Source organism: Pristiophorus japonicus, chromosome 11 (assembly GCF_044704955.1).
Source record: "Pristiophorus japonicus isolate sPriJap1 chromosome 11, sPriJap1.hap1, whole genome shotgun sequence".
Classification (NCBI taxonomy): Eukaryota; Metazoa; Chordata; class Chondrichthyes; family Pristiophoridae; genus Pristiophorus; species Pristiophorus japonicus.
In genome coordinates this window covers 182527452-182539899 of record NC_091987.1, presented here as the reverse complement: position 1 = coordinate 182539899, position 12448 = coordinate 182527452, and the positions used below count along the sequence as shown (strand labels likewise).

The 12448-nt window shown below is 44.9% G+C and overlaps 1 protein-coding gene across 1 annotated transcript in view; it reads right to left on the bottom strand.

The window, feature by feature from the left end:
- Positions 1 to 3511: 3511 nt before the first annotated feature.
- The window catches only part of LOC139275889 (retinitis pigmentosa 1-like 1 protein), a 41931-nt gene continuing 32994 nt past the window's right edge, over positions 3512 to 12448 (bottom strand). Inside the window, exons 5-6 of the mRNA XM_070893109.1 lie at positions 4026 to 5801; positions 3512 to 3932 (exon numbers count right to left, since the gene is read on the bottom strand). Coding sequence (XP_070749210.1) covers positions 3807 to 3932; positions 4026 to 5801 — 1902 coding nt within the window. The 3' untranslated portion in view covers positions 3512 to 3806. The remainder of the gene's footprint in view (positions 3933 to 4025; positions 5802 to 12448) is intronic.

The following is a 12448-nucleotide window of genomic DNA, read 5'->3' as shown; positions in this document are numbered from 1 at the left end:
CCTGGATTGTATTAGGGATGGTTTTCTAGACCAATATGTTGAGGAACCAACTAGGGAGCTGGCCATCCTGGACTAGGTGATGTGTAATGAGAGGACTGATTGGCAATCTTGTTGGCGAGGCCCCTTGGGGAAGAGTGACCATGACATGGTAGAGTTCTTTATTAAGATGGAGAGTGACATGGTTAATTCAGAAACTAGGGTCCTGAAATTAAGGAAAGGTAACTTCGATGGTATGAGATGTGAATTGGCTAGAATAGACTGGCAAATGATACTTAAAGGATTGACGGTGGATAGGTAATGGCAAACATTTAAATATCACATGGATGAACTTCAGCAATTGTACATCCCTGTCTGGAGTAAAAATAAAACAGGGAAGGTGGATCAACTGTGGCTAACAAGGGAAATTAAGGATAGTGTTAAATCCAAGGAAGAGGCATATAAATTGGCCAGAAAAAGCAACAAACCTGAGGACTGGGAGAAATTTAGAATCCAGCAGAGGAGGACAAAGGGTTTAATTAAGAGGGGGAAAATAGAGTACGAGAAGAAGCTTGCTGGGAACATAAAAACTGACTGCAAAAGCTTCTATAGATATGTGAAGAGAAAAAGATTAGTGAAGACAAACGTAGGTCCCTTGCAGTCAGATTCAGGTGAATTTATAATGGGGAACAAAGAAATGGCAGACCAATTGAACAAATACTTTGGTTCTGTCTTCACAAAGGAAGACACAAATAACCTTTTGGAAGTACTAGGGGACCAAGTATCTAGTGAGAAGGAGGAACTGAAGGATATCCTTATTAGGCGGGAAATTGTGTTAAGGAAATTGATGGGATTGAAGGCCGATAAATTCCCAGGGCCTGATAGTCTGCATCCCAGAGTACTTAAGGAAGTGGTCCTAGAAATAGTGGATGCATTGGTGATCATTTTCCAACAGTCTATCGACTCTGGATCAGTTCCTATGGATTGGAGGATAGCTAATGTACCACCACTTTTCAAAAAAGGAGGGAGAGAGAAAGCGGGTAATTATAGACCGGTTAGCCTGACATCAGTAGTGGGGAAAATGTTGGAATCAATTATTAAGGATGAAATAGCAGCACATTTGGAAAGCAGTGACAGGATCGGTCCAAGTCAGCATGGATTTATGAAGGGGAAATCATGCTTGACAAATCTTCTGGAATTTTTTGAGGATGTAACCAGTAGAGTGGACAAGGGAGAACCAGTGGATGTGGTGTATTTGGACTTTCAGAAGTCTTTTGACAAGGTCCCAAACAAGAGATTGGTGTGAAAAATTAAAGCACATGGTAATGGGCGTAACATACTGACGTGGATAGAGAACTGGTTGGCAGACAGGAAGGAGAGAGTCGGGATAAACGGGTCCTTTTCAAAATGGCAGGCAGTGACTAGTGGGGTGCCGCAGGGCGCAGTGCTGGGACCCCAGCTCTTTACAATATACATCAATGATTTGGATGAAGGAATTGAGTGTAATATCTCCAAGTTTGCAGATTACACTAAACTGGGTGGCAGTGTGAGCTGTGAGGGGGATGCTAGGAGGCTGCAGGGTGACTTGGACAGGTTACGTGAGTGGGCAAATGCATGGTAGATGCAGAATAATGTGGATAAATGTGAGGTTATCCACTTTGGGGGCAAAAACGCGAAGACAGAATATTATCTGAATGGCGGCAGATTAGGAAAAGGGGAGGTGCAACGAGACCTGGGTTTCATGGTTCATCAGTCATTGAAAGTTGGCATACAGATACAGCAGCCGGCGAAGAAGGCAAATGGTATGTTGGCCTTCATTGCAAGGGGATTTGAGAAGAGGAGCAGGGAGGTCTTACTGCAGTTGTACAGGGCCTTGGTGAGGCCTCACCTGGAACATTGTATTCAGTTTTGGTCTCCTAATCTGAGGAAGGACGTTCTTGTTATTGAGGGAGTGCAGCGAAGGTTCAACAGACTGATTCCCGGGATGGCAGGACTGACATATGAGGAGAGACTGGATCAACTGGGCCTTTATACTTTGGAGTTTAGAAAGATGAGAGGGGATCTCATAGAAACATATAAGTTTCTGACAGGACGAGACAGGTTAGATGCGGGTAGAATGTTCCCGATGTTGGGGAAGTCCAGAACCAGGGGACACAGTCTTAGGATAAGGGTTAGGCCATTTAGGACTGAGATGAGGAGATACTTCTTGACTCAGAGAGTTGCTAACCTGTGGAATTCCCTGCCGCAGAGAGTTGTTGATGCCAGTTCATTGGATATATTCAAGCGGGAGTTAGATATGGCCCTTACGGCTAAGGGGATCAAGGAGTATGGAGAGAAAGCAGGAAACGGGTACTGAGGTGAATGATCAGCCATGATCTTACTGAATGGTGGTGCAGGCTCGAAGGGCCTAATGGCCTATTTTCCATGTCTATGTTTCTATTACAAAGCAAAATGGAGATGTTAGCCTGTTTATTTTAAAAGGACGAATACCTCTGTTAAAATAGCAGAGAGAGTTACTTGGTATAAGCATAATTAATGTTGATATGATAATATCACTGATAGCAATTTCTACTGTTACCCATTTAATATTTAAAAATCTTGCACAGGGTGCACTTCCTGATCACAATCCTTGCTAACCCGTTGACCTGAAGTCTCTCCCCCAATTCCATTGTCATCTTGTGTAATATTCATCTACACCTGGCCAGCAATTTGGAGTGCTAAGTCCAGGACATCCAGTTATGGTCCACCCCAGACCTTGAGGAAAACGCCCATGTTTAATGGCACAGCTCGCTTCACCATGTAGACATGGAGAGCTCACTCTGTCCTGCTAACACTAAAGGACTCACTCAATCAGCACAGGCTACCTCTGCGTACTACTCCTTTTCCCTCAATCAACTGATGCTGACCAGAGTTGATGGGAGTTATACTGGTGGAGGACAAAATGAACAAGACTGAAGATAGATCCAGGTTGAATGCAGAGACAAATCTGGCAGGCAGCCAGGCCACACAGAATGATGGAGACCAATCACAAGATGCTTAAATCCTGCTGTACTAGGCATCTTAGTTTTCTCAACCAAAATTTTCTACTGAACATGTTGCAAGGGAAGGGATTGGTCTTCAGGGAAATACCCTTGATGTTAAGGCATCATAGGGGACATTTCCTATTTCAGTATATTGGAAGCACCCACAGATTTTCCATCCAATAAGATTGATGGATGAAAATTCACAGTCTAGGGGGATGCATTTTCCCGATATGCACTAAAGTGGAAAATCATACATGGCAAAACATCTTAACAGGGGTATGATACCTTCCATCTAGCCCGACAATCTGACTTGCTCCATCAGCATGTAGATGATGCAGAGAATAAAGAAAGTCCTCAATTCTGTGAGACTGATGATTATTACATCCAACTCTCCTGGTATTCCTATCCATATGTGTTTTGAACTTACTCTTCAACTTCCAAAGCTCTTATTCTATGTCTGGTTGATTCTATGTAAACTGGACACTATGTCAGAAGTATACTCGCTGAAGAAATGCACTGAACCTTTTTTATTTTTTAAATTTTAAATGATGTACATTAGAAAATCAAAATACTTTAAATATTTAAATAATTTTTAAGAAGCCTTACTGGAGTAGTTTTTTTTTGCATGGCTCTCAAATCCAGTATTTGAAACATTCATGTTTGGCATGGTTAGCACAAAACAAAACAAAACTAGCAGTGCATTTTAAATAGTAGCGGTGAACTAAAAGTACTGTAAGATACAGCAATAGAAAACATAGGAAATAATGGGCTTTCATGTTTGTCCGCTGAACCACTGGATCACAGAACTCACTGAGTTGGGCCTGGTGACTCTCCGTCTTTCAATTTCTTCCTCATAGTGTAACCTCTGTATGTTGCCTGTATGACCACAGCAGCGTGGTCTTCATTTGGATTTACTGCGTCTTCTTTATTCTCCTTAAAACAAAAAATATATAATCTTTAAAATTAGAAAACTGCTTGGAAGACAATGCAATCCTTCTTTGAACAATAAGCTCAACTGTTATTTACCGTCTCAAGCGATTGAATTTGTTCTATTTCTCCTGTTGCTGGTTGAGCCATCAAATGGCTTGCGTCTTGCCATTGACCTTCTGTTGCTGGTTGAGCCATCAGATGGCTTGCCTCTTGCCATTGACCTTCTGTTGCTGGTTGAGCCATCAGATGGCCTGCCTCTTGCCATTGACCTTCTGTTGCTGGTTGAGCCATCAGATGGCCTGCGTCTTGCCATTGACCTTCTGTTGCTGGTTGAGCCATCAGATGGCCTGCCTCTTGCCATTGACCTTCTGTTGCTGGTTCAGCCAACAGATGGCCTGCATCTTGCCATTGACCTTCTGTTGCTGGTTGAGCCATCAGATGGCTTGCGTCTTGCCATTGACCTTCTGTTGCTGGTTCAGCCAACAGATGGCCTGCGTCTTGCCATTGACCTTCTGTTGCTGGTTGAGCCAACAGATGGCCTGCCTCTTGCCATTGACCTTCTGTTCCTGGTTGAGCCAACAGATGGCCTGCCTCTTGCCATTGACCTTCTGTTGCTGGTTGAGCCATCAGATGGCCTGCCTCTTGCCATTCACCTTCTGTTGCTGGTTGAGCCATCAGATGGCCTGCGTCTTGCCATTGACCTTTTGTTGCTGGTTGAGCCAACAGATGGCCTGCCTCTTGCCATTGACCTTCTGTTGCTGGTTGAGCCATCAGATGGCCTGCGTCTTGCCATTGACCTTCTGTTGCTGGTTGAGCCATCAGATGGCTTGCCTCTTGCCATTGACCTTCTGTTGCTGGTTGAGCCATCAGATGGCCTGCCTCTTGCCATTGACCTTCTGTTGCTGGTTGAGCCAATAGATGGCTTGCCTCTTGCCATTCACCTTCTTTTGTTGCTGGTTCAGCCATCAGATGGCCTGCCTCTTGCCATTGACCTTCTGATGCTGGTTGAGCCATCAGATGGCCTGCCTCTTGCCATTCACCTTCTTTTGTTGCTGGTTCAGCCATCAGATGGCTTACGTCTTGCCATTGACCTTCTGTTGCTGGTTGAGCCATCAGATGGCCTGCCTCTTGCCATTGACCTTCTGTTGCTGGTTGAGCCATCAGATGGCTTGCGTCTTGCCATTGACCTTCTGTTGCTGGTTGAGCCATCAGATGGCCTGCCTCTTGCCATTCACCTTCTTTTGTTGCTGGTTCAGCCATCAGATGGCCTGCCTCTTGCCATTGACCTTCTGTTGCTGGTTGAGCCATCAGATGGCCTGCCTCTTGCCATTCACCTTCTTTTGTTGCTGGTTGAGCCATCAGATGGCCTGCCTCTTGCCATTCACCTTCTTTTGTTGCTGGTTCAGCCATCAGATGGCCTGCCTCTTGCCATTCACCTTCTGTTGCTGGTTGAGCCATCAGATGGCCTGCCTCTTGCCATTCACCTTCTTTTGTTGCTGGTTCAGCCATCAGATGGCCTGCCTCTTGCCATTGACCTTCTGTTGCTGGTTGAGCCATCAAATGGCTTGCCCCTTGCCATTGATCTTTTTCTGTTGCTGGTTGAGCCATCAGATGGCTTGCCTCTTGCCATTGATCTTTTTCTGTTGCTGGTTGAGCCATCAGATGGCTTGCCTCTTGCCATTGACCTTTTTCTGTTGCTGGTTCAGACGTCTGAGGTCCTGTGTGTTTCCCTGGACCTTTTTCGGGTGCAACTTCAACCATCAGAGAGCCTGCAGCTTGCCATGGAACTTTTTCTGGTTCTTGAATTTTCAGAGAGGCAGTAACATCCGTTGCTTCTGTTGATGTCTGCTTTGGGCCCAAGGCATCTTTTTTCTTGTAATGTGAAAAACAAGTGGATTATTATTTTAATTTTTATACAATCTTAAGACATTGTGAAAGCTGCTTTACAAGCAGAACAATCAACTCTTGTTCATCGAAACAAGAGTTACTCACCTGGGCTTACAAATGCTACCTGTTTTAGTGTTAACTTACTCCTGCAAATAAGTGTAGCCCCATGGGGGAAGATTATAGTCTGTTTGCAATGTGAATCAAAATTATAAATCAGTTCTTTATAAATAGGTTTATAATTTGTCTCACTCTTTTTGATCACAAATCTCATCCCTAACATTTCATCGATGTTAACATAGTAATAGGAACAGGCCATTCACCAATCCATCATTCAATTAGATCATGGCTGATCTGTATATCAACTCCATTTGACTGCCTTAGCTCCATATCACTTACCACCCTTACCTAAAAAACACCTATCGATCTCAGTCGTGAAAGCTCCAATTGTCCCAGTATCCACAGCCTTTTGGGGGACATAATTCCAGATTTCTATTACCTTTTGTGTGAAAAGTGCTTCCTGATTTCCTTCCTAAGTGGCTTAAATCTAAATTTAAGATTATGTCCTCTCATTCGTAATTCCCCATTAGAGGAAATAGTTTCTCTGTTTCTACCTTATCAAATAAAAAAAAATGTAAACACCTCAATCAGATCACCCCCTTAGTCTATAGTCAAGGAAATATAAGCCAAGTTTATGTAATCTGCCTCATCAATATTTGACCCATTAAATACTCCGATTTATCTTCTTTGGTTCCAAAGTGGATAACCTCATACTTGCCCACATTGAACTCCATCTGCCACAGTTTTCTTCATTCACGTAATCTGTCTATGTTCATTTGCAACTTCCAACTCCCATCTGCACCATTTACTGTCCCTCCTAATTTAGTATAATCTGCAAACTAGGATATCCAACTCTCTATTCCTTCATCCAAGTCATTAATAAATATGGTGAAAAGTTGAGGCCCCAGAACAGGTCCCTGATGAACAGAACTACATGTCCCATCCTGCCAATCTGACTACAGCTCTGAGAACTAGTAATACTAAAGGTTACTGGGTCAGATACAAATTCTTGGTCATCATCTTGTAAGTCATGATCATTTCAGCAAAAGAGTTGTTTTTGAGGTGATGTTACTTTGGAAAAATATATACCTTGCACGCAGTTCACTTTTGTTTATTTTCATCGATTAACAATCGCAGTTATTGCCTCTACTTTCTAGAACTGTTGGAAAGGCTCTCCCCAATGACTGAGTAGCCATAATTTTTCAACCGGTGATATTTCAACACTGGTGTCAATGGGCCACCGCTGGTGTTGAAGTAACACTAATCACAAAATCTAGGCAAAGGAGTTCATTCAATGACCAGCTGAGCCATTAAGAACAGGATAGTCCCAGATACCATCTCCGATGTGTGTGCAGAGTTAGCTGGTCTCAGATGGAATCCTAGAAGGGATTCCATCACTGGCCTTAACTCTATTGGTTTGTAAAGCAGAAAATCAGCAGGTTCTTGTTCTCGATCACTATCTGGCTCTGGAAGCCTGTATGTGTGAAGGTTGGGTAAAGGCAGGATCAGGTTCAGCTGTGATGATCCTGTAGTTGAATGGGCTGCTCAGGAGACGATTGAGGAGGATTCTTGCGATGATTTTCCCTGCGGCAGACAGCAGGGAAAATCCTCTATTATTATCGTAGTCGGACTTGTCACCTTTCTTGAAGATGATCACAATTAAGTTCATCTAAGGGTTAAGTTAATCTAAGGGTTAAGTCACGGCAGGAGAGCTCGGCCACGTGTTATGCTCCTCCTGTGCTATGTAGGAAGTCAGGGACGCTTCCAGTGTCCCTGACGACTAAATGTGCGGGAAGTGCATCCGCCTGCAGCACCTGACAGACCGCGTTGCGGCACTGGACTGCAGAAACCTGTCTGCAAACTTTGCTGACAATGAGATTATTTTTATCTGGATTTACTATGGAGCATCCGCGATGCTGAGGATGCCATGAATAGCACGTTGAATGAGTTGGTCTTACCGCAGGTAAAGGTTACACAGACAGATAGGGAATGGGTGACAAACAGGAAGAGCAGTGGAAGGAAGGTAGTGCCGGGGTCTCCTGTGGTCATCCCCCTGCAAAACAGATACACCGCTGTGGGTACTGTTGAGGGGGATGACTTATCAGGGGAGAGCAGTAGCAGCCAAGTTCATGGCACCATGGGTGGCTCTGCTGCACAGGAGGGCAGGTAAAAGTGTGGGAGAGCTATAGTGGTAGGGGATTTTATTGTAAGGGGAATAGATAGGCGTTTCTGCGCCGCAACCGAGACACCAGGATGGCATGTTGCCTCCCTGGTGCAAAGGTCAAGGATGTCTTGGAGCGGATGCAGGACATTTTGAAGAGGGAGGGTGAACAGCCAGTTGTCGTGGTGCATATAGGTACCAACGATGAGGTTGTACAAGACAAATTTAGGGAGCTAGGAGCTAAATTAAAAAGTAGGACCTCAAAAGTAGTAATCTCAGGATTGCTACCAGTGCCACGAGCTAGTCAGAATAGGAATCGCAGGATAGCTCAGATGAATACGTGGCTTGAGGAGTGGTGCAGAAGAGAGGGATTCAAATTCCTGCGACATTGGAACTGGTTCTGGGGGAGGTGGGACCAGTACAAACCGGATGGTCTGCACCTGGGCAGGAAGGGAACCAATGTCCTAGGGGGAGTGTTTGCTAGTGCTGTCGGGGAGGGGTTAAACTAATATGGCAGGGGGATGTCGCCTATACAGGGAGACAGAGGGAAGTAGAATGGGGGCAGAAGCAAAAGAAGAAAAGTAAAAGTGGAGGGCAAAGAAACCCAAGGCAAAAAGCAAACAGGGCCACATTAAAGCAAAATTCTAAAGGGGCAAAGTGAGTTAAAAAGACAAGCCTGAAGGCTCGGAATAAGGTGGACGAATTAACTGCGCAGATAGCAGTTAATGGATATGATGTAATTGGCATCACGGAGACATGGCTCCAGGGTGACCAAGGCTGGGAACTCAATATCCAGGGGTATTCAACATTTAGGAAGGATAGACAGAAAGGAAAAGGAGGTGGGGTGGCGTTGCTGGTTAAAGAGGAAATTAATGCAATAGTAAGGAAGGACATTAGCTTGGATGATGTGGAATCGGTATGGGTGGAGCTACGGAATACCAAGGGGAGAAAACGCTAGTGGGAGTTGTGTACAGATCACCAAACAGTAGTAGTGAGGTTGGGGAGAGCAACAAACAAGAAATTAGGGATGTGTGCATTAAAGGTACAGCAGTTATCATGGGTGGCTTTAATCTACATATTGATTGGGCTAACCAAACTGGTAGCAATGCGGTAGAGGAGGATTTCCTGGAGTGTATTAGGGATGGTTTTCTAGGCCAATATGTCGAGGAACCAACTAGAGGGCTGGCCATCCTAGACTGGGTGATCTGTAATGAGAAAGGACTAAGTAGCAATCTTGTTGTGCGAGACCCCTTGGGGAAGAGTGACCATAATATGGTAGAATTCTTTATTAAGATGGAGAGTGACAGTCAATTCAGAGACTAGGGTCCTGAACTTAAGGACAGGTAACTTCGATGGTATGAGACGTGCATTGGCTAGAATAGACTGGCGAGTGATACTTAAAGGGTTGATGGTGGATAGGCAATGGCAAACATTTAAAGATCACATGGATGAACTTCAACATCCCTGTCTGGAGTAAAAATAAAACAGGGAAGGTGGCTCAATCGTGGCTAACAAGGGAAATTAAGGATAGTGTTAAATCCAAGGAAGTGGCATATAAATTGGCCAGAAAAAGCAGCAAACCTGAGGACTGGGAGAATTTTGTAATACAGCAGAGGAGGACAAAGAGTTTAATTAGGAGGGGGAAAATAGAGTATGAGAGGAAGCTTGCTGGGAACATAAAAACTGACTGCAAAAGCTTCTATAGATATGTGAAGAGAAAAAGATTAGTGAAAACAAACGTAGGTGCCTTGCAGTCAGATTCAGGTGAATTTATAATGGGGAACAAAGAAATGGCAGACCAGTTAAACAAATACTTTGGTTCTGTCTTCACGAAGGAAGACACAAATAACCTTCCGGAAATATTAGGGAACCGAAGGTCTAGTGAGAAGGAGGAACTAAAAGAAATCCTTATTAGGCGGGAAATTGTGTTAGGGAAATTGATGGCTGATAAATCCCCGGGGCCTGATAATCTGCATCCCAGAGTACTTAAGGAGGTAACCGTAGAAATAGTGGATGCATTGGTGATCATTTTCCAACAATCTATCAACTCTGGATCGGTTCCTATGGACTGGAGGGTAGCTAATGTAACACCACTTTTTAAAAAGGAGGGAGAGAGAAAACATAGAGACCGGTTATCTTGACATCAGTTGTGGGGAAAATGTTGGAATTAATTATTAAAGATGAAATAGCAGCATATTTGGAAAGCAGTGACGGGATCAGTCCAAGTCAGCATGGATTTATGAAAGGAAAATCCTACTTGACAAATCTTCTAGAATTTTTTGAGGATGTAACTGGAAGAGTGTGGAGAAGGGAGAACCAGTGGATGTGGTGTACCTGGACTTTCAAAAGGCTTTGGACAAGGTCCCACACAAGAGATTGGTATGCAAAATTAAAGCACATGGTATTGGTGGTAATGTACTGACGTGGATAGAGAACTGGTTGGCAGACAGGAAGCAGAGAGTCGGGATAAACGGGTCCTTTTCAGAATGGCAGGCAGTGACTAGTGGGGTGCCGCAGGGCTCAGTGCTGGGACCCCAGCTATTTACAATATACATTAATGATTTGGATGAAGGAATTGAGTGTAATATTTCCAAGTTTGCAGATGACACTAAGCTGGGTGGCAGTGTGAACTGTGAGGAGGACGCTAAAAGGCTGCAGGGTGACTTGGACAGGTTAAATGAATGGGCAAACATGTGGCAGATGCACTATAATGTAGATAAATGTGAGGATATCCACTTTGGTGGGAAAAACACGAAGGCAGAATATTATCTGAAAGGCGGCAGATTAGGAAAAGGGGAGGTGCAGCGAGACCTGGGTGTCATGGTACATCATTCATTGAAAGTTGGCATGCAGGTTCAGCAGGCAGTGAAGAAGGCAAATAGTATGTTGGCCTTCATAGCTAGGGGATTTGAGTATAGGAGCAGGGAGGTCTTAATGCAGTTGTAAAGGGCCTTAGTGAGGCCTCACTTGGAATATTGTGTTCAGTTTTGGTCTCCTAATCTGAGGAAGGACATTCTTGCTATTGAGGGAGTGCAGCGAAGGTTCATCAGGCTGACTCCCGGGATGGCAGGACTGACATATGAGGAGAAACTGGATCGACTGGGCCTGTATTCACTGGAGTTTAGAAGGATGAGAGGGGATCTCATAGAAACATATAAAATTCTGACGGGACTGGATAGGTTAGATGCAGGAAGAATGTTCCCGATGTTGGGGAAGTCTAGAACCAGGGGACATAATCTAAGGATAAGGGGTAATCCATTTAGGACCGAGATGAGGAGAAACTTCTTCACTCAGAGTTGTTAACCTGTGGAATTCCCTATTGCAGAGAGTTGTAGATGCTAGTTCACTGGATATATTCAAGAGGAAGTTAGAATATGGCCCTTACGGCTAAAGGGATCAAGGGGTAGGGAGAGAAAGCAGGAAAGGGGTACTGAGCTGAATGATCAGCCATGATCTTATTGAATGGTGGTGCAGGCTCGAAGGGCCGAATGGCCTACTCCTGCACCTATTTTCTATGTTTCTATGTTTCTATGGCATCTCTGAGATCCCCTGACATGCTCTCCTCCTTCTGAGAGCGACAAGGTCATGGATTCCCGCCAAGAGTACTTCTCCACCATGCTTTAGTACTTGTTGTTCAGTTGGCCTTTTCAACCTCATGCCGGGCTGGGATTGTACCGAGGTGGTGACGGGTAGCATGCTGTGGGATCATCATCATCATAGGCAGTCCCTCAGATCCGAGGAAAGCTTGCTTCCACTCTTAACATGAGTTCTTAGGTGGCTTTACAGTCCAATACAAGAACCACAGTCTCTGTCACAGGTGGGACAGCTAGTCGTTGACAGAAGGGGTGGGTGGGACTGGTTTGCCGCACGCTCTTTCCGCTGCCTGCGCTTGATTTATGCATGCTCTCGGCAACGAGACTCGAGGAGCTTAGCGCCCTCCAGGATGCACTTCCTCCAATTAGGGCGGTCTTTGGCCAGGGACTTCCAGGTGTCAGTGGGGATGTTGCACTTTATCAGGGAGGTTTTGAGGGTGTCCTTGTAATGTTTCTGCTGTCCATCTTTAGCTCGTTTGCCGTGAAGGAGTTCTGAGTAGAGCGCTTGCTTTGGGAGTCTCGTGTCTGGCATGCGAACTATGTGGCCTGCCCAGTGGAGCTGATCAATGCTGGGAATGTTGGCCTGGACGAGGATGCCAACATTGGTGCGTCTGTCCTCCCAGGAGATTTGTAGGATGTTGCGGAGACATCATTGGTGGTATTTCTCCAGCAACTTGAGGTGCCTGCTGTACATGATCCATGTTTCTAAGCTATACAGGAGGGCTGGTATTACCACAGCCCTGTAGACCATGAGCTTGGTGACAGTTTTGAGGGCCTGGTCCTCAAACACTCTTTTCCTCAGGCGGCCGAAGGCTGCACTG